We start from the raw sequence: 27,148 nt of genomic DNA, 5'->3' as shown, positions 1-27,148 counted from the left end.
AATTGCAGATAGAATCTAGTTATGACAGGTCACATAAGTCTACCTGGTGTTGCTCAGTGACAATCATACTCTCTTCCCCTAAAGTCTTCGTTCCTAGTCTCTTTGATCCAACTACTGCTCTAGAAATATATGTCCATTACTTTCATGATACACCCACACAACAGGTTAAAGTGGATAAGTCGTAAAGAATAAAGTCATAAAACATGTGCTCCTCCAAAATGTTGATGGCTTTGCCCTTCTTGTCCTTCAACTGTCTTCGTGGATGCTACTGAAAATTTTTTGGCGTTTGTAAAATAACTCATTTAGTGGTCTTTTCTTTGACCTGAGAAAAGCAGTCATGGCATGAATTTCTCAGACAATAGTATATGTTTAGGAGTTAGAGCTCTTAAATTTTGGTTATAATATAATAAAGCAGACAGTATAGAAATAAAAAAGGGAAGAATTTGTATACACTGACTCACAAATTTATATGAACCTACCCATAATTCAAAGACAGAATAAAAATAGACTCATATATTTCATTTATGACCCTAGAGGTCTTAAAATAAGCTCACTTGTTTTTGTAAAGGATATTTATATTTCTATGGATAAAGAATTTAAAATTTGTCAAAATATACAGATCAGTGAAAACGTGGGAAACGAGTTTTCAGCATGGAACCAGGAGGTTCATGCATTCGGCTGTTACTTATTGATCACCTGCTGTGTTCTTCCTGATACGCTGGGTCTGTGCAGTGAGTGCAGCATGCTAATAGGGCTTCACAGAAGCACATTCATCAAGAAATAACATGATAGATTCTACTGCTTTTGATTTTTAGATCAATATTTTAAAAAGTGAAGTGCCACATTGTTTTAGGGAAAATTTTGGCCTTCTTCCTAATGATTCCTAAATTTGTTAGTTTTATAAGCTAGCAAATGAAAATGTCCAAACACAGAGATATATCATCTGTAAGAACTTTACATTCTACTCAAAATGATATTTAAATACTGCTAATCCAGCTCTATTATACTGCGTTTCTCTCCCAACTCTTTATGGCCGAGGGCCCTTCTCCTGATAGATTCAAAAGTCCACGCTGCAATTGCGGATCTGTCCCCACATCCACTCTGGAGGGAGGTGTGGGGCTGGGCAGGAAGGGATGTGGAGGACTATGGAGGAATGACCCTCAGATTTAATCAGAATTGCATTTAGTGACTTTGAATCAATATGAGTTTGGGTGGCAGGCTTTAACTCTTTTCTTGCTGGATTGTGGAGAAGTCTTAAGAGTTCTGGAGGAGGGACCAGAGTAGTGAGGGGAGAGGAGGTTGGTGGCTGCAACTGTTTACCAACTGGTATGGAAAAACTTTAATGGTTTGACTCCCAGTAAAGTCAGCCCGTGCTAACCTGTCCCACCCCCTTGTTAGGAGGAGCTAACGTTAGTGAGAGGTGTGTTCAGTCAACACCCTCCGGCTGTGAACCTAACTCTGCCTCTGTCCCTATGAAATGAGCTGCCTTCCCCTTTAGTTCCTAACATAGCTGCCAGTGGTGAAGACTAACTCAAGCTTTTCTTTGTTGGGGCAGGCTTCCTTTCTTCTCTGGCAGGTATATCACATAATTACCGAATAGTAAATTTGCTAAGTTTTTCTTGGTGTGCAGCAAGATATAAAGACTGAAAGACATCTATGAACTAGTTCACTTCCCTTAGGTGTGCTTACATTGTCTCATAAGATTGGAATGGCCTAAGCTTTACATGCTCTCCTAGTTTATCAAGGCTTTTTGTTTGTTAATGAAGAAAGCAGTATCTCATTCACTCTTTCATTCCCTCCACAAATATTTGTTGAGAAACTTCTATGAGCCAGACATTGTTCTGGAGAAACAGCAGGGAGCAAAATAGGAGGGGAAGAAATCCCTGCCCTTATAGTCAACCCTAGTGGAAGGAGAAAATAAACGAGGTAAATAAGCCAACTATATGGTGTGTTAGAGAGCTATTAAATGCTGCTCATCAGGATAAAGCTGGGAAGAGGGAGAGGAAGTGTTGGGGGTCAAGGAGGAGCTCCTTGAAAAGGTGACACTTAAGAAATGACCTGAAGGAATTGAGGGAGTTATGCCTCAAGTTATATCAGAAGAGCATTCCAGGCATATGGAACAGCAAGTGCAACCGCCCTGAGGTGGGAACACTCTGGCGCATTTGAGGAACAGCATGAAAGGCCAGTGTGGCTGGAGTGGAGTGAGCTGCTCCACCCTCGGAGAAGGAGTCAGTCAGAGATTAAGGGGCCAGGTCGACAATTGCCTTAGAAGTCATTACACAGACTTTGGCTTTTCTGTGCCAGTTAGGCAACCATTAGTGGATTTCTAACAAAATGACCTAATCTGACTAATGTTTTAACAGGATCCTTTTGCTGATATGTTGAGAAAGGGCTGTAGGGAAGCAGTGTAGAAGCAGAGTCCAATTAGAAGGTTCTTGATGATAATTTGGACTACATGGTAGCAATCAAGCTGGATGAGCCAACAGGATGGACTTTATGCAGAGTGTGAGAAAAGGAGATGAGGGTGACTCCAAAGTTACTGGCCTAAACAGATGAAGAATGGCTTGTTCTTTATTGAAACGAGGAAAACTGCGTGAACAGGATTATTTTTGATGGGGGAGGGGAAAGGAGGGATTACCAGGATCTCAGTTTTAGACACCAAGTTTGAGATGGCCTTAGACATTAAGTGGAGATCAGATAGAGGTCCAGGATAAGTTTGGAGTTCATTAGCATATAAATAGTACATGAAACGAACAGAATAGGGGAGATTACCAGAGGAATGAACAAAGATACTAAGGAGACTACGTCCAAGCACTTAGATGAAAAGGAACCAACAAAGAAAACAGAGTTTGGATCTGTGCAGAGTAAGGACCTGGTGTCCTGGAAATAAGAAAAAGAGAATTTTAAGAGGGTGGTCAAGTCTGTTTAATGCTGCTAATAGGTCAAATAAATGAGTTCCAAGAAGTAACCATGGATTTAGTCATGGTGGAGGTCATTGATGACTTTGGTAGAAATAGTTTTGATGAAATGAAGGTTGGGAAAAGTCTGATTGGAAGGGTTCTAGTGGGAGATGAAAAATTGGAGACAAAAACTATGAATGATGCTTTTATGCAGGTTTGTTGTAAAGGGAAAGAGCAAGATGACATGGCACTGGGCCAGGAGGCACCAGCCAACCTGCTGAGGGAGGATTGTCTTAGGGTCTGCTGACACTCACATGCTATGAGTGTGAATGTTAGCTGTGCATAGAGTCCGTGGCCTCCAATGACCTTGCCTTGGGTAGACATATAGATTTTTGAAATGTTTGTCATTGATTCATTAATGCTAAAAAGAGAAAGATGAATCAAAAGCTATCTTAATGTACAGATATTCTTCACTTTCTCCCTTCTTACTTTACGTCAATATTTTCTCCAGATTTTTCTTTGAGAGTTAGTTTTTAACTGTACTGCTTATGAGTCCTCTACACTATAATTAGTTGTTTGCATGTCCGTCTCCTAGCCTAAGTTTCTTGAGAAGGACCATATTTTATCTTTCTTTATGTATCCATCTCTCAGCCTAGCTCCTGGCACATGGCAGATACTCCATATGTGTTTTTCGAATGAATGAATATGACGTTCCATGCTGGCATATGATGCATTAGACATAAAGATCAGAGGCTTCCTAAAGTTTGCTATTAATTTCTAAATAGAGATTGGGTGTGGTCATTTTGTTTTACACAGGGTCCCTGTGGAGCAGGCATAGTGAGGACAGGCTCGCTGCAGCTCAGTAGCACATCTGTTGGGAATTCATCGTTGAAAAGGACCAAGCGAAAAGCACCTTCCCCACCCTCTAAGATGTCCCTGCATCAAAGTGATGAAAACAGTCCTGTGACTGGTAATGTTACTTTTCCCATTAACATTATATTTGCATTGTGTTTTGTTTAAATAGATGGTAGAAATGATATAGGTTATAAATCATGTCATTTTATTAAATAGTAGTACTTAAACTTAGGTTTATAATTAATTAATTTTAATAATAATACTTAGTCGCTGGTTATTCTCAGCTGCCTTTTTAAAATCTGTAACGTAACAATATCAAATGAAAAAATTGTTCAGCTCCATTATACTAAAAAGAGCTTGTGATAATTTGTGAATCTATTCAGAAAGATCCCGCCTTTCTGGGATTGACTACATGTAGGAATGGGAATCTAAGTAGATTTTAATTGTATTAAAGCTGGACAGTAAAAAGGCTTCTAACAAGGTTAGGGCTATCTCTTTCTGAGTTATATAAAAATAGCTAAGTTAAGCTACTGAGGCATTGTTTCATTTGTGAATGTGACTTGTTTATAAGTCGTGTTGCTTCTGTCTTCTAGCCCTGGAGTCAGTCCATGCAGTTCCTACTGACAGTGTTTCTGAAGCAGACTCTCCTGAGGGTCTGTCCAGCCCAGGTAGGACACCTGTACTCCATATTACGTGATTACTGACAAAGAGCTTTCCTGACGGTTGAGGAATGAATCTAGTTATAATGCTCTGTATGTGAAAGAGATACTTGCTTTGACTCCATTTCCCAAATTTTATTTTATTGAAATGAAAAAATTCCTCCCCAGTATGAAACTGGCAGAACCCCAAATTTCAGTTCTGTGTTGGTGCCTTGAGTACCTTCCCCGTTAGGTCTCCTGTTTTTCCTTACGCAATACCGGGTTATCATTTATTAATCTCCTTCCCAAGAGGAAGGAGACATCTTTGTTGGGAATGTATCTTGGTGTGTGCAGAAGAAAACTGACATGAAGATGTACAGCACTGTTCTTTATGCAACTATCCTAGCTATGAATTCAAGTACATAGTGTCTTAATCTAATGGTAAAAATTTGTTATCACGAAATCTTTTCCATTATATGGTCTCATTTTGGATTCTCCCCAAATAAATGAAATTCTAGTAAAAATAAAATAGTTCAATGTAGTACTGTTTGCTAATATTTTTAATAATAGCTATTTAGTAGCTATTATAAGAATAAGTATGATAAAATTTCCTAATCCTTAGACTTAAAGTTAGATATAAATGAATATGATATAAATTCATATTCATAAATACAGGAAAAATTCAGAGGAACCCGAATGCCCCCAAATCTTTAATCCTTAAGTGACATTTAGGACTTTGGGATTTTGACACATCTTATATGGAGGAAAGAAGATTTCCTCTGTGATTAAAAATATTATCATTAGGGCCAGCCCGGTGGCATAGTGGTTGGCTTTGCACACTCGGCTTCAGTGGCCCACGGTTCGATGCTTCGGATCCCAGGCACAGACCTACACGTTGCTCGTCAAGCCATGCTCTGGCAGTGTCCCACATACGAAATAGAGGAAGATTGCCACAGATGTTAGCTCAGAGCCTATCTTCCTCACCAAAAAAAAAAAAATTACCGTTAGATAACTAGTAATGATTTTTCTTAACTCCAACCCATGATACTGTCAATTATACTATTTTACTCCACAAAGGCAATTTATTAGATAATATCAAACTATATAAGTGAAATGAGAAGATTCTGAAGTATCAGTAAAAAAGGTATGACTACTATTTAAGCTTTGCTTGCTATCTCGTTATCTTTCTCTTCCTTTTTTTCCCTGTTACCTCTTCTTGTCTAATGCATTGATAATTCTGAGCTAACAAATCTGATTTCTTCTGAAATGCTTCGTGATCTCTGCTTGCCTTACGTCTGTTGTCTAAGTACCATTTCCACAGATTTTGCTTCCTTGGCAGAAGCCTCCCTTGGCCTCGCGCTCCCCAGTCACGAGCAGTGCTCTGTGCCCACACTGACGGAGGAAACCTCTCTCTCGGAGTGCCCTGGAACGCCCGAGGCAGCCGTGGCCTCTCTGACATGTAGGTGACCCGGCCTTTCCTGCCTGGTGCTTTGTTTGATGTAGGTCAAGTTGTCATCACCTGTAGATTCAGTTACTTGTTCATCCCTTGGGTAAAAATGTCTCATAAAGAAACAGTACTTTCCCCCTTTTCACTTGGAATTTTATTACAGCTTTAGAATTTGATATTCTCCCTAACTATATAGATGAATATGGCAAGGTGCAAGATAAATAAAATCAGTGGCTCTGAAGGATTTCAGCTTCTTCTCTATGTGACTTTCTGCTTTTGGCAAAACCATTTGAACTTTATTATTTTCGATGTGTAACTATATAATCATAAAAGAATAGAAGCCAGCCTGGTGGCATAGTGGTTAAGTTCATGTGCTTAGCTTCAGCAGCCCAGGGTTCGTGGGTTCAGATCCTGGGCACAGGCCCACACACTGCTCATCAAGCCATGCTGTGATGGCGTCCAACATACAAAACGAAGACTCACATGGATGTTAGCTCAGCGACAATCTTCCTAAAGCAAAAAGAAGAGAATTGGCAATGGATGTTAGCTCAGGGCCAATCTTCCTCACCAAAAAAATATATATATATATTTATATTTATATATATATATATATATATATATATATATATACACGTTTTTCTTTGTTGAACTACTCTTTTGTTATCTAGGCATGGCTTATTTTCTATAATATTGTTTTTGAATGGGATTTTTACTTTTAAATTATTGAAATTATTTTGTTACCAGATGCAAAACTTTATAGTTAGGTAATACTTGAATTTTATCATAAATAGTTTCTCAGTGACTCAAAAACAGTCCTTATCACCTCAAACCAGTTATTTAAAATCACATACTGTTTATAGGAATGCAAAATTGTGTGGCCAGTTTGAAAAATAGTTTGTCAGGTTTTTTTTAATTAATTTTAAGCATTCATTTTCTATACCACCCAGCAATCCCACCCCTAGGTGTTTTCTCAAGAAAAATGAAAAGCTACTTGCACACAAAAACTTCCACGTGAATTATTGTGTAGTTTTTATTCATAATTGCCCCAAATGGGAAACAACCCAATGTCCCTAAACTGAGGAATAAACAAACTGTGATCAGTCCATCCATACATTGGAATACTACCACCTAGCCATAAAAAGGAACAAATAGCTAATACATGCAACAACATGGCTGAATCTCAAATGCATCATGTTCAATGATGGAAGCCAGACTTAAATGGCTAGATGCTGTATGATTTCATTCAGATTCGTTCGTGCAAAGGCAAAACTATAAGGATAACAGTTGCCAGGGGCTGGGCTTGGGGGAGGGGTTGATTACCAAGGGGCATGGGGGAATTTGGGGGGCGGTGGAATTGTTCTATATCTTGATTATGGTGGTGGTCACACAACTAGATTATATATCTGTCAAATCTGTATCCCCAAAATGATCAATTTTACTGAGTATACCTCGATTTAAAAAAATGAAAGGGAAAACAACTTTGTCTGGCAGCAACTATAACAGTGTCTGACACAGTAAGCATTTTTTGAATGAATGAATGAATGAATAAAAAAGTAGTTCACCAGAATGGATTTAATTTAATACAATTCTGTTTTAGCAGAGTGGTATTTGTCAGATAACTTTGCCATTTTAATTATCTCCAGGAAAATAAGCAAGGTATCCCAAAAGTCTTAGTGAAATTTTAAGCTTTAATAACTTGCAAGTAAAATGCTACAAACTTACAAAATGTCTCTTGAAAGTTTAATTATTTAAATTCCTTTTACATTTTGTGAATTTTAAATAATTTTTAATTGAATTTTATTTTAGAGGGACTGAAAAAATTAAGATAAAAAGTATTCAAGTATTAAATTAAAGCTAAGTAAATGTAAAAGAAGTTTCAATAATTACACTTTCAAGTGATGTTTTTTGTAATTTTTTAATGTTTATACTTTGGAAGTTATTAAATCTTAAAATTACACTAAGATTTTCAACTGTGTTCTTTGAAAGTGAATATTCTTCCTTTAGAACTTATGAAACTGAAATATGATAGTTGTAATATAACACTTGTGAAAATTAATCATTGTTCACTGCCTCCACCCCAATTTTTTTTATTATAGTCCTAAAATTTGGCCATCATATCAGTCTGTTAGTACATACAAAACAAATATGATTTAATATTTTTCAAAGTTTGGGGAAATCTGTACTAGTTAAATAGCAAACTGAAAGTTCTCTTGAATGATTAGAATTTTTTAAAAGAATCACAGCCTTTTCTAAGACTTTTAATAATAAGAATGCTTTTCAAGCTACTGAAAAATATATATTTAAGCAAGCCTATATGATGCTTGTAACTACCAACTCAGAAAAATAATTTGAAAAGACTTGAGACATATAACTCCTTCTCCATACTTTAAGTAATTGAGAACACTTTCTCAGAGAGGGTCCATGCTTAAAGAAAAGTTGTATATCTCTGAAATACTCATGAGAGGCAAGAGAGAAATAGGTATAATGATTAGTAATCTCCTAAATGTTACCTCAGTTAATCTAATTTCCAAAAGAGCTTAACATATATTGAGGAGCCATTTATAAAACACATTTGCGTCTAAACCAGAGCGGCCATTCATTTTTCTCAATGTACAGTTTTCAAATTATATAAACACACTCTTACTACATAAATGTATTATGCTATCATAGACACATAATATTGTACCTTGGCATCATAATGACTATTTCACATGTCATAAAATTTGCCAAAAATATATATATTTAAAAATTCACACACTCAAATTCTTTATATTTTTTCTGTTAAGTAATCTATTTTTTACTACAAGAAAAATGCCATTAAGATTCCCCATATTTATTTCTGATAATGTATAGGAAAAATCTGTTAAAGGATTTGCCTCTGAGAATCAAACTGGATGGTAATAAAAATTAATTTTCATTGTATAATACTTGTTCTATTGTAATTTTGAAAATTATTTTAAGCATCTAAATCAGTGGCTTTTAGCCCTGTTGCATATTAAAATCATCTGAGGAGCCTTAAAATTCTTGGTCCCACTCTTTAGACATTCCGATTTACCAGGTCTGGGGTAGGGAATGGGAAGCATCAGTGTTTTTTGTTTTTTGTTTTTTTAAAGATTTTATTTTTTTCCTTTTTCTCCCCAAAGCCACCCGGCACATAGTTGTACATTCTTCGTTGTGGGTCCTTCTAGTTGTGGCACGTGGGACGCTGCCTCAGCGTGGTTTGATGAGCAGTGCCATGTCCGCGCCCAGGATTCGAACCAACGAAACACTGGGCCGCCTGCAGCGGAGCGCGCGAACTTAACCACTTGGCCACGGGGCCAGCCCCAGCATCAGTGTTTTTAAAAGGGGCTCAGATCATTCTCAATTGTAGTTACTGATAACTACTGAGCCAAATTTTATAAATGCGCTTGTAGACAATATGAAAATCTCATGTTTTTTTTTGTTTTTTTTTTTTTAACTTGTATTTAGAGCTATGGAAGAATATAAAAATCATTTGAATTTAAAGATATATTCTTAAATATATAACTCGAAGTTTATGAGTTTAAATAATCTCTTTTTTCTACTATGAATAAAACCTAGAGTGACGGCATATTATTTTTCGGATTATGTGTGTCTGAGATAATCTGATTATATGTTAACATGATTAATCACCATTAAAAAAGTATTTACTATTAGTTTTGAACCAGAATTTTTAGAAGTCCAGCTAATTATTATTTCAAAAATTCCTTCCTTGCCAGGATTGCCTAGGACGAATGGGGCAAATTAATATTTAATATTGTATCTTCATTTCTTTGTAGCTGGCATAAGCTCTGATTATAGCCTCGAAGAGATAGATGAAAAGGAAGAACTGAGGGAAGTGCCTAAAGATGAGGCTGAAAATATTTCTCTGAAGTCACAAGATATTCCGTGCGGGTCTACTGATAGAACAAATACACTGAAAAATGATGCCGACGCAGCCCTGGGCAATGGCACTGGCGGGTCCTCACCAAACTCCGCAGAAGAAAAACAAGAAGCTGGAAACGCAGATGGACAGTAAGTCGTCTGGGTGCCAGAAGGGTTGGGAGCACTTTGTTTAATTAATACTAGTCTTCTGAAATAGAGATCTGATATTTTAAACATAAATATGGTGGTCCCTTTAGTTTAGACTCTATCCCTTTTGCCATCATTATAAAAATATTTATTTATAATAAAGTATCTATTTGCATGTAATTGTTTCTAAATAAAATCAAATTCAACAGTTCTGGTATCCCTGTGTCAGATTAACCATAAAGTGTACCTGATTTTTATGACTCAAATATAAACATTTTTATTTGTATTCTATCTGTTTTGCCTACTAACTATTTGACCTAAATGAAACATTTACTTTTTAACTTTCGCCAAATGCTCCCCAAGGATTTTCACCGACTGATATGTAAGACAATTCTGCATATTAGAATTTAACGTTAAATTACTAATATTATTTTCACAGTCAACTTTATGATGCAGAGAATGCACTTTCCATTTGATCCTAGGAATTGAAAGATAGAGTACGGTACACTTACATTATGTTAGACATGCCACACCGTGAATAAAGATGAATCAACTAGGCAAAATAAACCATCTTCATCAAAGTTTTACTATAATTTGCATGAGATTGTCTTCAAACTAAACTCTTCTATCACCAAAAAAAACCAGTGAGGTCAAACCACATCCTGACTTGCTACAAGTTGACTTTGCCAGATGCAGGACTAAAATGTTTCATTTACTTTCCTTTTTCTTTAAAAGACAAATAATTGATAATAACAAAAAGACACTGTTTTTGGGAAAGTGTCTATTTTACCAAGTTTCTTGCATCTTTCTCTGTAATAAGACCGCCATATGAAAGCTAATGTTTCATAGCAGCATTTCCTCTCTGTTGTATTTTTTCTTTTTCTTTGCTATTACATTTCCAGTATTTGGCAGAAAAAAAGATTATTTCAGTCTATTTGTCTTTAGAAATTACTGCCTGTTTTCTCATTGTGTATTTGTGTATATGTTTGGATAGTATCAATATATTACATACAATATCGTATTTTGCAGGGGACCACACGTTATGGTATATAATGCAAGCAATGAAGAGAAGGTAGTTGACAGTGTAAGAAACTTGAAGTCATTGGGCCCAAACCAAGAGAATGGTGAGTTCTATAAACACAAATAGCCGACACTTTCACAGCACTTACTATGTGCCAAGGACCATTCTAAACACTTTAGTCATGTGTTGCTTAACGATGGGGATATGTTCCAAGAAATATGTCATTAGATGATTTCAGTGTTGTGCGAACATAGACTGTACTTACACAAAGCTAGATGGTATAGCTTACTAGACACCTGGGCTGTATGGCACTAATCTTATGGGACTACTGTCATATATGTAGTCCATTGCTGTGAACCATCGTTATGCAGTGTGTGACTCTCTATATCTAACCCATTTCATCTTGTATATTAACTCATTTATGGGTATTATTATTTTTAGTACCATCTTACAGATGATTGAGCCCCAAAGATATTATGTAACTCACTTGAGGTACCACAATTAGTAAGTGGTGGACCTCGGATTTGAACTCAGGCAATATACTCCAAAGTGTGCTTTTAACTACCGTGTGTACTACTTTTGTTATTGTTAAATCTTAGAAGTTACCTGTCTTAGATCTTGGGTCTTAAACTTGTACACTCGGTGAGTCTACTTGTGATATATTTCTTTTTTTTCCTTCTACTGACTCCCTAGTCCAAACCTGTTGTACTTCATACCCAAGTTGCTATATCTTGGGTGAAACTTATCTGCCTGATTTTTAAGGCTCAAATCACCTAATTGTGTAATGTTATTACCCAGTATTTCCCACTCCCCACCCCCTAAATCAACAGATTCTTCTCCTTCTCATCCTGTATTTCACTCAGTTCTGTCATTAGACCTATGCTCCTTTTTGTCTTTGCATGGAAAATAATTTTCCACCTATCTTCACCCGTTCAACTACCATCCAAATCCTGCCACTTCACTTATTTTGTTACTTGATTACTAGAAGCCTTGTAGTTCTCTGGGCTTGACTCCTCGACTAGACTGAACAGTCTTGGATCAGAGAAATTCTATCTGACAGTTTGTTTGAACTCCTCAAAGCACCTAGCAGAATACCGAGATACTGTTAAAATATATACTTAAGATTGAATTTCAGAAAAATGGATACTAAAAGATACAAGGAATGCACAGTGGTATTTTAAGGGGATATGAAGGAAGTGGCTTATGAATTCTCATGGTCTATTATGTTAATATACAAATATTATGTTAATTTATGTATGTTAATATACAAAACTAGGTTAATAGTCTTAGAAAACAGGAATGTATGTATTCATATTCAGATAAAACATGGATTATCTCAGTGTCACAAACAAATAGAGAAGTGGATATACAGGTATATCTCATTTTATATATATAGTATGTGTTGGTTAATTTGAATATGTATGTGTCTGATTCATTTTTCCCATGGTCAATGCTGTCTTGAGATACAACACTGAGAAGGCCTAAAAGTATATAATTTCCCATTCTTTTTCCTCTTGATTCAGTTTTTCACAACATATACTATGAAGGCAATAGCATTTCTATTGAGAAATAATGAATTAAAAGCTGCTTCCTTCTTCTTAAAAGCATAGTCAAATTGAATCATTTTTGCTAAGATTTGGCATCAAGTTAATGCTAGGGTCACAAGTATATTTCTGTAATAATATTTATTTTGATTTGCACTTGATTTGCAATGACCTTTGTCAACTCTAGGTGATCTTTAAAATAAATAGTTTCTGTTATCCTTAAAGTAGTCTTATTCTGTTTTCCTCTTCCTTTTTTACCTACCCTGTGTACCTACCTAAATCATCCTTTCGTCAGGTTGTAGGTGTTGGTGTCATAATAGGGAAAGGACAGGATAGTACAAAATATACCTTCTCCCTCTACTGGCCATTCTTGGAAAATGGCCTAACCATTCATTAACATTTGGTTAACATCATTATCAGGTATGTATGAGGATGGATTAGCTATGAATTCACTAGTGATTCTAGCTTTCCAGGCCTGACAATCGTTGGGAATAATCATGAAATTTTGTTGAGACATTCAGAGTTAGACATTGATAAAGTAGGTGTAATCCACCGAAAATATGAAAAATAGAAAACTGGAGCTCTAAAACCAATAAATTAGGGTTTGTTACAGGGGATTCAGTTTAAAATATATTTTTACATTGATTTACTTCCTTTTGAAAAACATTTCTATTGTATAGCTGGGGTATACCTATATTCAGTGAAATAAGAAATAAACAAGAGAGAAGGAAATGCATTTAGGCTATTTCCTGGTGCCAAGGACCATTTCTTATATTCTTTTGTACTCATAGCAGTGTTAAGAGCACCACTTTTCATATAGATATTAAAAATACTTATAAACCAAGTAAATAAGCACACAGGCAGAAATGTACTTCTTCCATGGTTCCTAATCATGTGTCCTTAATTTTATAAGTTATAAAAGTTGGTAATTATTAGTCATTGAGTGAAGTCACTCATACAGACAATACATATCCTGATAATCAGTTGCATTCTATTTGGGAAGAATAAAAATGAATTCTGTTTTAAATTATATGTTTAATATAGGGAGCTTGCAGCATAATATAAAGTATAACTATTATGACCAAATGGTTGTACAATTAGGCAGGGTTTAAAAATATGAAGATATTTTCAAAAATTATTTGTATACAAATTTACCTGGCAACATGACTTTTTTTTTTTGCATGCATATTTTTCTTTTTTCTTTTTTAACAGAGGAACTATTTTAAGTAGCTCATGACATTTTAGGCAGTGAATTTGATCTTTATCTTATAGGTGAAAGTGAGTGATGATAAAACTAGAGAGAAATACTTGACTTTCTTTCCCAATTTGACTCCCAAGGCCCGCATTTCGCTCATGCTGTGCAAATTACACAGCTGAAAGGGGAGGCCGCTAAGGATTTTGAAGATGAGGGCTAGTTGGTCATTTAGGAGAAATGGTTCTTCAGGGCAATTGACTAGAGGAGCACATTATAGACATCACTTGGCCCAGTACCAGACACATGGTGCACACTCAGTAAACCTGTGTTTCCTTCCAGAAGCCTCATTCCAATTCTTTGTTATCATGTTGTTGGCTGGCAACTGTTGCTTTGTTAACCTGGACACTGGCAGACGGTCTTCATTTTCAGGAGGTCTGAATTAGGATGAAGAGGAAAAGTAGTGCAGGGGACAGGCGGGTCATTTTCTCTACTTGGCCTCTGACAGGAGAAGAATAAGGATATCTTTTCCCACAGAGAAAAATCAAAACCCACATGATTGTTTTTATGTAATTGAAATCACCCATATTATGACTAAAAACAAAGTCCTCTAAAGCTCTTTAGCAGGCATACCTAATTAACAAGACAATCATCTGAGATTCTTAAAGATAATGTTTCTGTTATCTCCCTTTATTCAAACTGATAACATTTGCTGGGGTTGTTTCCGTTTTAATGTTAGGTATGAAATATAAATACAAGGGGCTATAGAAAAGACAGAGGGAGAATCAAAATGGAAAAAAACCCAGAAGAATACAAAATACATTTTCTGAATTTGTCAATTTCTTTCATCATTCTTAACAATGACCGAAATACTAAATCTTATAAGAAACATAGCTATCTTCTATGAAGTGCTTATTCTGGGTAATATCCTATCCTAAAAGCATGTTATGTAAGTGATATAAAAAATATAATACATATTTTCCCCTTTTTACATCCGAGCAAACTGAGGTTCAAAGGGGTTAAGGTACCTTTTGTTGCCACAGAGACTAATTAGTCAGGTGGGTTCCAGACCGAGGTCTCTATGATACCAAAGCCCATGTCGTTTTCTCTAAATGCCAATACCTGCTTTTGTGTAATTAATGAGCTGAAAATTGGCCGTAGAATTCAAACTAACTGTGTCAGTTTCAGGGAGACAGGCATTGAAAACTTGAGATTTTTCTACTTTTTCATATATTTGATGACATTTTTTTCTCTCAGTAGATGAAAATGAAATAGTTGTCATTCCAATGAACACAGAAGATAATATGAAAAATGGAGTGTGGAGAAAAGAAATCAATGCAGGAGGTGTTGCCAAAAATAACAATGTGGACATGGAAGTTGACAGACTATCAAACTATGAGGCACATAAAACTGATGGTGCTAGAAGTTACAAGGAAAATCATCCAGCTGCTTCATTAGTACCAGATCAAAAACTGAATCAACCCAGTGCAGAAAAGACAAAAATGCAAGATGCAGCAATTCAGACAACGCCTTCCTGTACCAGTTTTGATGGGAATCACCAAGATCATAATTTGTCTGACTTCAAAGTTGATGAAAGCGTGCAAACTTCAAGTAACAACAAATCAACTCAACACTCACCTTTAAGTCCACAAGATTCTATAGATCTCTCAAGAGAATTCAGGAGTCAGGGCCCTCTAACTCTACATTCAGAAGATCAACTCACCATCAAAGATCCAATTTGTGCACAAAGTAATGATGGTCTTTTGTCTCCTGTCGATGGGATTGATAAAAATTCAACTGCATCTTATATAAAGAATTATCCACATTACAGACAAGACTACAATCCCAAGCCAAAACCTTCAAATGAAATTACAAGAGAGTACATACCCAAAATTGGGATGACTACTTATAAAATAGTGCCTCCCAAATCCCTGGAAATATTGAAAGATTGGGAATCAGAAACCATAGGGTATAAGGATGATCAGGACAGACATACTTTAGGAAAAAAGCACCCTCATGAGAATGTGAGAGAAACGGCAATGCAAACAGAAGATCTTATTTCTGAAAGCTCAAAGGAGCCACAGGCAGCCCTTAGACAGAAGCCTGCCCCGAGAACAGAGCATCAGGTGCACAGTATGGAGAGCTCACCCCACAGCACCACGGCGAACCCTCTGAAACTTACTCCCAGAACGACAAGAGACACTGGCACAGCTCCTTTTGCACCGAATTTGGAAGATATAAACAACATTTTGGAGTCAAAACTTAAATCTCGGGTTTCAAATCCCCAGACCAAACCAAGTTCTTTTTTCTTGCAGATGCAAAAAAGAGTTTCCGGTCACTATGTGACATCTGCAGCTGCCAAGAGTATCCATGCTGCCCCTAATCCTACTCCAAAGGAACAAATAAAGAAAGAGGTGGAAAGAGATATGATACCTCCTCCAGAGCAAACTCTTTCTCCCTTAAGTAAAACAGCTCACTCTCCACAGCCCCACACTAAAAACACTGATGATGACATCCTCAGTAAGAAGCCCCCTGAAACCTCTCCTCCTCCCATAGCTCCGAAACCTACTCCTCTTCCCACGAGTCAATTAGCTGCACTAAATCTGAAGACTTTGAAAACTTTTGGTGCCCCACGACCTTACTCCAGCTCTGCTCCTTCACCGTTTGCCCTCGCTGTAGTGAAACGGTCACAGTCTTTCAGCAAATCACGCACAGAGTCGTGCAGTGAGGGTGCATTGGACCAACCTCCAGCTGACACAGAGGAAGGGAAGACTCCTTCTGTAGATAAATTTGTGGACATCCCACAACTAGGTGTGAGTGATAAGGTAAATGTTACCTTTTTAAAAATAAGGGATTCTTGGAGACCAGCCTGGTGGCATAGTGGTTAAGTTCCAGTGCTCAGCTTTGCTGGCCCAGGGTTCATAGGTTCCAATCCCAGGCATGGACCTAGTGTGGCTCATCAAGCCCTGCTGTGGCAGCATCCCACATCAAATAGAAGAAGATTGGCACAGATGTTAGCTCAGGGCCTATCCTCCTCACAAAAAAATTAATAAGGGCATCATATACAACATGGTTTAAACGGGGGTGAACAAGCTTGTTGGTATGTCTGTTACTTATTTCTGAATTCATATTAATCTAATATTGAGCTGCTGTAAGAAAAAAGAGTGGTAATACATAGAATCCGATTATTCACTCTCAGAATTATTGTAATTCACATAACTTGATCAGGTATTACTATAAGGTCATCATTATATAATTGTATCCTTAGCAAATATTTTAACTTTTCTTTGCTTGTACATTTGTATAATGTACTAGTTTGTAGTTCTGACTCTATATTTTCCTGTGTTTTGCTATCTCAATTTGTTTATAACTTTTCTGGATGTTCTAGTTTACTTGATTTTCTTCTCCAGTTCTACATAATAGCAAGATTAATAGTTTCAACTACATAGAAACATAAGCAATGTCAAAGACTAGATAAAATAACCAAACATATCTCAGCTACGCGTTTTCTATCCTATACATTCAACTTCCGCTTGCCAAACATTTTTACATGTAAATTTAAATTGAAACCAGAGTTTAAATATGTAATTTTTGTAATTTCCCACTTTGTTAATTCAATGTCAACTTTTCCAGTTATATGTATGTTGGCCAAAATATCATTTAACCACTATGTAGCCGTAATAATTTACAAAAAGAGGGATTTGTTGACTTAGTGTTCAGTTGACTGAATGTTCTAATTTCCTAGGTTGAGATAGTCTGGTCAAAGGAGAAGATGAAATTCACAGTATGAATTATGATAATCCACATGCAACTTTTAAAAAATGCTTTGTGTACTTTTACTCTGATAGTGTTTAAAGAATATGTTCATATTTGTGTGACAGATCCAGAAGTATTTTATATTACTTTTTCAAACATTCTAGAGTAACAGAACATTAACCATATTGCCAAGTAAAGATTTTTCCATAATTTTAAAGCAATATTTATCTTGTAGAATATTTCTTCATATATTTCACATTTATGTTTATTACTTTGTTATAATGTCAGGAAGAGATGTATGGTAGAGAGATTAATTCTCTACTTGGGAACAAAGCCTGTGTTTTTTCTTGGAATGGAATACCATTCCTAAACAACGGAAGCTTGGTTTAGAAAATACAGTTTTTGAGCCATTGCCTGAGCTCTCTTTAGCTCATCTTTTGTAAGGATATTTGGCACTTTGAAAAAGACATTTTTAAGATTATTTGATAACAGTTGCCAGTTAAATCAGTTACTAAATATTCTTTGCTAAGAAGTTTAATTAATTTTTTGATTCTTCAATTTGGAAATTCCTCATATTTTAGAAAATATGGCCATCACTTGGTCCCTGTGACTTCCAGAAATAAGCTATTATGTGTAGCAAAATAAGCTGTTATGTGTAGCATAGTAATTAGTATTCCTTGATTAGAAGATATGCTAAATTCAACCAATATGAAATTGCCAATATTTGTCCATTTTTTTCCTTCAAAAATAATAATTTCACAACCTAATATGTTGGAACTATGAAAAGGGGTTATTTTTTAGTCTGTGGAATATTTCTATTATTAATTTGGCTCTTCTAGGCAACTCCATTAGAGAAATTAGCATTATTTGACTCAAGGACACTAAAATTACCCGTGTGTTCATGAAACAAAGAGAGGTACCACTTTTCTTCCTTAGCCCCCTGAGTTCAAGAGAAGGGAAGTTAATGTGCTCATCTTCCAACTGAGTCCTGGCAGCAGACATAATGCAGTGAGTGAGGAAACAGAGCTGTGCCTCGAACAGCAGTGTGGCCAACGGTGATTCTTTAAGAACTGATAATGAAAATTTTTGAAAACTGGCCCATTCTTCACTTGGTATTCATATAAATATTTTGCATTATTTTTATAGGAAAATAACTCTGCACATAATGAACAGAATTCCCAAATACCATCTCTGACTGACTGCCCATCATTCACCCTTAAGAGACAAAGTTCTTTACCATTCCAAAGCTCTGACCCAGAACAGGTCCGGCAGAGTTTGCTGACGGCAATCCGTTCTGGAGAGGCTGCTGCCAAATTGAAAAGGGTAAGTTTTCTTTATCAGATGGGTGACAGTAGGTTTATTTTCAACATTGTCAAACTAATACTTAGGGGAAATTGTTTTCTGGCATTTAAATCTGAATAGGGAAGATGCCAGAAGTTATTTTTTTATGTCAGGGTCATTTTAGAAGTATCAGCTGAGAGAGTCCAGAGTCTTACATGGAGTTAAAAATGTGTCAGGTCTATTTTCCGCAACACGGGCAGGTGCAGAACATGAGTTTTGCTCATTATTATGTAACTATATAGAGAGAGTGCCCTGGTCTCTTACTTTTAAGAAATTATGTTAGCACAGCAAGAAGGGTTCTTTTGGAAAGAAAATCCCTCCCTATTTCAGAAAAACTGCCCTAGCAATAGGAGCCTGCAAGTTTTCAGTCATCACTCCTACAGCGATCAAAGTTACTACCCTATGTGGGATTGTGGGTGGGGGGAAGTTTTACAGGTTAAACCAAAAAATGTAGGGGAAATCTAGAGAATTTAGATGAGACCTAATGCAGAAATTCAAGTCTTAATCCTCCCCTGCCAGAGCTGCCTGGCTCCTCCTTAACTGAGGGGAAGCAGAACTTCAGGAGACCAGGTATGCTGCTTCTGGGGCAAACACCCACCAATTCTTTCAGGGAACTCTGCAGCTGAGTTTCCTCCCTCTGTCACCGGTATCCACTGAGAGAGGAGGTGGGGAAGCCTGAAGCCTGGCGTCATCACTTGGACTTCCCAGGGCCTGTAGTCTCCCTAAATGTCTCTCTTGTTCTCTCCTCAGTTGTCTTGGTTGCCAGTTCCTCAACACCCAAGACAAGAAAAGTGCTCATTATTCCACTGACTCCCTAGGCATTTCATTTTGTGAATTCCTTCCCTCATCATTTTAGAAGCTATATTTAGAGAAGAGTAAGAGACTTGTTGAGTAAAACACTGAGCTCAACAGAAATGAAATCCACGAAGGAACAGGAATGCTGCAAAGGCAGAAAGAAAGGGGAAGGCCCCCGGACGCATCTACCTCAGCCAGGCTCGCCCACACCAGCCAGTTTCTGCAGCGTGTTTCCATGCAGCCATGAGTGACAGCCGTCCTCACGGAGGGCTTGGCGCTCCCATCTGGGCAAACATGGAGACAAGGCAAAATATTGCGTGCTGTCTGGAGTGGAGGAAACACGAAGGAATAATTCAGGGGATTAGGTTTGAATTCTGTAGATTATTTGTAGAGTCTGAATTTATGTGCCAGGCAGCAAAAAAATTTGGTATAGCTTTAAATATTAAAATTGGTACCTCACAGGTCACAATATTTATATTTTTGTGGGCAAATATGCCCCTGTTAATCACACATTCTCATTTATAAAAATTTTTCTATTTCTCATCTTGTAAATTAAGGACAAATTTGAAATCAATCATTTCCGATCTAAAGCTTTTTCTCAAGTCTATAAATTTGACAAGCATTTTTTTAAGCACATAAGGACCAAGCATTGTACCAGATACTAGGGCTACAAAAATGCGTAAAATAAGCCTCAGCCTTCTGGGTGTTTGCAGCCTGGGACTGAGAAACAGTGGTCCATCAGGCCTGCACAAGAACCGAGTACCTACACAGAAACTAATAGCAGTGTCTTTGTACTGTCAGTGGCTGGATTAATCATTTCAATGAATTAAGTGCAGAAAACAGTGCATTAAATTGGAATTGCCTTTTAGGCCAACAGAATTGTACAGGCAAGCAGCTGTATGCTTGGTGTGTTATGGGCCCTGATTTGGCAGTCTCTTCACATATAAAACTCATTGCTTCCAGAATGAGCCTGGATGTGGATCAACACAGAAAAACAGGCCCTAACTGATGATCCTATAATTGTATCCTGTTTATAACTCATTACTTTAGGTTCTATTGAGTCTAAATTTTCTCTCTTTCAGTAGGAAGTTATTGATAGTTCTGAGTCTATAAGTCTATACAGGGCCAGCTCCTAAATTTTATTTAATGAAAATTTGTTACATTTCCATTTTTTTCCCACTAAAAATGGACACAGGGTCTAGTCTAGTAAAGTTCTCAATATCCCCACTCCATGATCAGCATTTTCACTTCTAGTTACGTATCCTAAAAAGGTGTGTGTTTGTGTACCAGAACTCACATATTAAAAGAATATCCTAGAATATTGTTTGTAATAGCTCCAAATAAATATACCCTTAATATTCAAAAATAGTAGAATTAATAGTATATTCAAAGAATAAACAATCATTTAGCAATAAATTGGGCAAAATACAGCTAAATGCAACAATGTAGATAGAGACATATAAAAATATAGGTGTAAAGTTTGACAGCATGCAGAACTAAATTATATTCTTTAGTGATGCATGCATAGGTAGCAATTATTTTTAAAAATGATGAAATAATTATAAAAATCTTGATAGTGGTTACTTCCAGAGGGGAAGAAAAGGGGTTGTTAGGGGCTTATTGGAGCAGGACAGGCATACAATTTAACAGGGAACCAAAAAAAACTAGGTAATCAAGATAAATCTTAAGGCAGTATTTTTTAAATGTCCAAATTAATGTAAAAATCCATGATGAAGAAAATGTCAAAATTTTAACTAAAGACAAGATCCGTGGGGAGCTGGAGGTACTCTGTCTCTGGACCTGGGTGGTGGGTTATATACATGTTTGTGTTTCCTTTCATTCGGCTGTTTATTTAAGTTCAGTGCATTTTTCTGTACGTGTATTTCAAAATATTGGAAAAAAGTGGTTAAAGATGGACACAAGAAGACTCTCATTTCTTGTGATCTTTGCTTAAGTCCCAAATTTCTGTCCTGTACTGAACATTTCTCCTGGTTTGTTTTAAATTCTAACATTTCTTTTATAGAACAGCAGTTACAGTGCCAAATAAAATCTCCAGTGATTTTGACAGTTGGTTTAGATTGTTCATCAGAAAGTTGGCTCTGTGTTTGCCTACATTTTGGCACCCAAATGTTCAATTTAACTCCAGGTACCAACCTGCCTTATGGCTCTGGTTCATACCCGAGCGATTAACCTTCATTATAATAGTTGGTTCACATTAGAACAATTATCTAGTTGATTGCTCTAGTGTAAATGTAGTCAGGAGCATGCTATGTTTTTTCACATTTCTTAAGGTTTTTTCCATACCTTACCCCTGCTTGACCCCCATGTGGTCACAGAAATTTGTCTTGTCTTCACAGAAGCACTAATAAATCTACCTCAGTATTTTATGAAACGTGTTTGATGTCAAGATTTATATGTGAGTCAGCAAATTGTTTTTCAGAGAATAAGGCAGATTAAGTAATCCTTTATTGTCGACTAGACAAGAAAGTTCTTGTCGGTGCTTGAGTTACTAAAGATTATTACACGATTACAAGTCGAATATAGGTTTGTAAAAATAAAGTCTGCGAATACACTAATGAATGATAATTTAGTACTTGATAATAAGTGTTTCCTCAGAATGTAAAACTTATCTTTGGCTAGATAGAAATCTGGAAGGAAGAAAAAAACTGAATAAGTCACCCAGAATCTTGCTGGTTTGTTTTGTTTTTTAAATTGGTCTGCCTTTTATTCATATTTCCTTGGTTTGAATTTGAATTATCTAAGGGTTTCAGGTTGGCAGTTCTTTCCATATATTTTTAAAGCAAAAATAAATGATAGTTTCATAGTTAACACTCCTTGATGGAAATCAGAAAGCTGTGTGAATATTCCTGAAGATTCTTTCAACTTAAAGGGTGGACAGTCAACTAGTAGATGCTCCTATCAGTAAATCCTGAAACGCTGTTTTTAAGAAAGATCTTTATTATAAGTATTGTATGTTTATTCAAAAAATTCTAGCAATACTTTCTTATTTTATAAATGTTTGTAAAAAATAACCATATTCCATTCAAGAAGTATTCATTGATCTACAGTGTGCCAGGCTCTAAAATAAACATGAGAATAAAGTGGCATTAAAATAGACAAGTTCTCTGACCTCACAGAATTTATATGAGTCTTCGAACGATGCCTTCTCATGTTTGAAAGTTTAGTAAACAAATTTTTAAATATCAAACAAAATACCACTTTCCCCCCAAATTAACTACTCTTGATAAATTATAGTGTAACCTTCCAGACCACTTTTGTAGTATGTAAACTACATACTACTATTTTACGAAGATAGAATCCTCTGTGAATCATTCATAAACATCTCTCTCTCTGAAGCTTTCCATCTTATTATATATATATCCGTGCTATTTTTTTAAGACTACGTAACATTCGACTATATGAATGAACTGTAGCTTATTTGCTCCTTATTGGTGGACATTTAACTAGAGTCTAGTTTTTCATTCTACGAATGATGCTGCAATGAACATCTTTTACTTGTAGAAATTTAGAGCCATCGGTATGTTTTTTAAAATGCTTAAAACAACTTTTCTCTCTTTCACTTTACAAAGAATTAGGAGAACTGCAATTTGGGCAAGGATTACAAAAATAACTCCTACATACAGAGACTTCTCAGACCAGATTACACAGTGAAAAGTTCTTACCTGTCTATTGTTTGTTGGCTTTACTTGGAAAGAATTCCACCTGAAGGCTAAACAGGATGCACATGAGTTTTCCTTCCCCTGGAATTCTTAGGAATGTTAGGAATTTATTTCAGGTGGATGGTATCAACCATTCTACTCCATCCTAGATTGATAAGACAGTCAAGAAAATTGCTTAGTTTAGATGACCAATCTTCATTTAGTAAAAGGCAAGAAATGAAGCACAAGAAAACCAAATCCAAACTAAATTTGCGAATCTTGTTTTCTGTTTTGCTAACTTCCTCTGTTGCTAGGCAGAATCTGTGGCCTTTCTTACTTCACTTCCCTACTTATGAGAAGATGATTGTTTTTAATTATGAATCTAAACTAGTCAGATTATAATCTGGAGATAAACCATTTTTCTTAATATATTGTCCTTATATGTTATGTATAATATTTCTAAATATTATACCTATTTCCTGTTCAGAATCCAGGTGATTTTTCTTTATATTCTTCTAAATAATATTGGAATTTCAAGCTATTTAGAAAATTTTTATATTAGTGTATTTCTTTCACTTACAGTTTGCAAAGAGGAGACTTTGCCATAGAATTTTGGAACTTAGGAGTTTATTTACTAAAGAAAACAAAAACAAACAATTCCTTATACTATCAGTACAAAAATTGTAAAATTCATTGCTATGTGGAATTCATTTTATTTTTCTACATTCTCCAAGGCATTCTGGGAAGCCAGAATTAGTGTAGCTAAAAATGCCGTTAACAGCTTGCCTGCAGTCTGTTTGTGTTCTTGTCCTTTGAGTTGATTTGGTCATTTTGTAAAGACTATGATGTGTTAATGGATTACTTAACTTGTTTGTTGTGGAAATAACAACTCGCTCGTTTTTTAATTTCATGGTAGAATGAACATTTATTCTCGATTATTTGTAATTTATTGAATAAAAAATACTAAATGTTAGCATTTACAATTAAACAGAAGTTAAAATGTGGTAACTGTTGAAAATTGAAAATTAGATAGCTGTCCTGTTTTAAATTGATGGGTGCAAAGTATGTTTCTTTCTCTCAGGTGACTGTTCCATCAAATACAATATCTGTGAACGGGAGGTCAGGACTCAGCCGTTCCATGTCCTCTGATGCCCAGGACGCCCATTAAATGTTGCCCTGCCCTTCTCCACCTCCACTTCACAGAACAGCTTCATACTGATGGAGAATGTCGGCAAATGTATATTCAGATGTACACTAATATATTATCTATTAAAGTGTAAGAATTTGTGCTGTGGCTTTTAATGCCAAAAGAAAGAATTACAAGAGTTTATAATTTATAATAATATTTTTGGCCTTTTTTGCCTTAAGAGCTGAGTATGCTGCTTTAGATCTTTAAGACAAGGTGTTAATGACTTTCATTTTTTTCAAATGAGAAATAGTCACCTTTTGTTGATTCCACTTACTTATTGACACATTCTCTACAATGGTGACTTAGACAAAAGGATAAATTAAGATTCATAGACGTATATTTGTATGTCATATAAATAACTAGGCAAACATAGATTGACGTGGGCTGCGTCAATGTCGCAGTTTAATTGGAAACGTTTATAAGTTATATTAAAGCCTGTTTTGTGCTGAAAGTAGGATCTAGAAAACTAATGATATCAAATAAGTATATTCAGTTCCACAGTTAATTTCAGTGATGAATCACTTAGCGTGCAAGTCTTATCTTGCACATTCTTTATGTAATCACAAGATCAGTGTCAAATTTATAGGACGCTCATAATATTTTAATATTTTATCAACGTGGAACACTTGGTTTTTTAATCTTTAGAACTTAAGTTGCACAAAGAGAATTTTAAATATTTTCTGTATATAATTATGACATTATTGTCACACAGATATTACACATTTTATGTGCCAGAAGCCTTAAAAATCTTCCTGTGAAAATGTTGATATATTGTGACAACTGTTTCACATTCAATATGTAGAGAGGAATAGGGGTTAGTTTATGTCCATATTGGAAAACTTTAAAGACTACTTGGAGGTTCCAGAAATCCTGGTTTTACTTAAAATAAAATGATAAAGTTATTATGTAGTTCGGATGCTAATATTCTAAATAATAATATATATTTACATTAAAGCTAAAACTGTTAAGCAAAACGATGCCTAATTTGTTGTTCTGGGGTCTAGAGCTTGTTGATGTTCTATTCCTACTTTAAGAATTTAATTGCTCACTTATTCTAAAAGCTTTGTCAAACAAGCTGATGTTAAGCTGGTTTTCATTAAAGCTACTGGGATATCTGTCTCTTTGGAAAATGTGTTGATTCTTTTGCCCTGTTTAATAAAAGCAAGTTATATATTTGGGATGCTTTTTTTTTAAATGCAGTTCATGTCAACCAGCATATTTGTGTACTTGACCTGACGACCACAGCTCTATCAGCCAGTAAACAAACAAGTAATAGGAAGGCCTACCATTTACCAGAGCTCCCCAGTATACATTTCAGCTGAGGCATTCCAACTCCAAAATGCATGAGCAAAGCATGTAAAATGCTTGGTTTAGTTCCTGACAGAGGGCAAGTGCACATTAAGTGTTAACTGTTGATGCTATTTCTTTGAATCAGACTTGGAGAGACCTTTATATATAGAAACTTCAGTTATGTCGTTATAAACTAGTAGAAAAGGACTGGCTTTTTGAAAAATGGTGTTTATATGATTGATTTTCCTCTTGGTAAAAAAAAACAAAAAAACTGGATCCCTACCTCAAACCATAAATATATCTGGATTGGATTAAAGATGCCTTTTGAAAGTAATATTTTAAAACTTAGATAAATATATTCAACATGCTTTCAGACCTCAATGTGGAAAAAGTTATTTAAGTAAGACACAAAGGTGCTTAAGGCACAAAGTCATAAGAAATAGATATGATAAATTTATATTAAAATTTAAAACTTATGTACATTAAGTACTATAAAAGTGGAGAAATAAGCACAAGTAAGAAGATGTTTTTAATATATATAAGGGTTGATTTATAAAAATGTAAATATTCCTATAACTCATGAAAAATTCCTATAACAGTAGAAATAAGCACACACTGAAAAAACAAAGATTTCTTACAGGAGGAAATCTGAACGGCCACAAACATATGGAAAAAATACTCTTCACTAATAATCAAGGAAATACAATGTAAAAACACAAGGAAGTACCATATCACACCCTCAAATTAGCAAAAATGTGTCAAAATAGTAAGAGTTGTCAAGGACAGTGAAGCAATGGGAGTGTTTCTGCTGTTGGTGGGAAAATACATTGGCATCTAATTTGTAATATCTAGTAAAATTAAAAATCTCTTACCATGTTACCTTAAAGAAGTACTTATGAATGTGCATGAAGAGACATATACAAAGTGTTCATGGCAGCCTTGTGTATAAGAGCAGAAAGGAGCCCTCACCAGCACTCAACATTGGTAGTTATTAACCTGACAGACTTCTGTACAACTGTCAAAATGAACAAACCAGAGTTATGCATGAAAACATGGATACATCTCAAAAATAATGAGCAAGAAAAGCAAATTGTGGAAAAATGTGTGTTTTATGATAGTAGTTATGAATAGTACAAAATATGCAAAATGATACTATTAAGCATACTGTTATGGCTGTGTATATAGAAAGTAAAATACACAGGTTTGGTGGTGGGAATGAAGAAATGAGGATTGGACTGGGGAGATTTACAGGATGCATCAATTGTGTTTGTAGTATTTTATTTCATGCCACTTGAAAACAAAGTAGTTTTATTCTAGATTTTAGCATACTTGAAATAGTTTATAATTAAAATATTTTTTAAAAATCACATAGGACTCAGGGGAATATGTACATGAGCCATTAATACACACACATTCTAAAAATATTGCCTTCTCCACAAAATTTCAGGAGAAAAACGTGTGCTACCCTCTCTAGTCAATTGGGAAAGAGATT

The 27,148-nt window shown here is 35.7% G+C and overlaps 1 protein-coding gene across 50 annotated transcripts in view; it reads left to right on the top strand.

The window, feature by feature from the left end:
- COBLL1 (cordon-bleu WH2 repeat protein like 1) overlaps positions 1-25,539 on the top strand; it is a 152,880-nt gene extending 127,341 nt beyond the window's left edge. For 18 of the 50 annotated variants that reach the window (XM_070581485.1, XM_070581435.1, XM_070581484.1 and 15 more), the window contains 8 exons: positions 3,717-3,870; positions 4,349-4,423; positions 5,733-5,852; positions 9,638-9,872; positions 10,899-10,993; positions 14,887-16,451; positions 18,529-18,705; positions 24,259-25,539. In XM_070581485.1, coding sequence (XP_070437586.1) covers positions 3,717-3,870; positions 4,349-4,423; positions 5,733-5,852; positions 9,638-9,872; positions 10,899-10,993; positions 14,887-16,451; positions 18,529-18,705; positions 24,259-24,345 — 2,508 coding nt within the window. In that variant the 3' untranslated portion in view covers positions 24,346-25,539. Of the gene's footprint in view, positions 1-3,716; positions 3,871-4,348; positions 4,424-5,714; positions 5,853-9,637; positions 9,873-10,898; positions 10,994-14,883; positions 16,452-18,528; positions 18,706-24,258 lie in introns of all 50 variants that reach the window. The other 32 variants (XM_070581480.1, XM_070581478.1, XM_070581473.1 and 29 more) reach the window with 4 other exon arrangements.
- The last annotated feature ends 1,609 nt before the right edge of the window (positions 25,540-27,148 follow it).

The sequence above is a fragment of the Equus przewalskii genome, chromosome 17 (genome assembly GCF_037783145.1).
Source record: "Equus przewalskii isolate Varuska chromosome 17, EquPr2, whole genome shotgun sequence".
Lineage (NCBI taxonomy): Eukaryota > Metazoa > Chordata > Mammalia > Perissodactyla > Equidae > Equus > Equus przewalskii.
The sequence above is the reverse complement of the archived record's forward strand: the minus strand, read 5'-3'. Positions and strand labels throughout refer to the sequence as shown.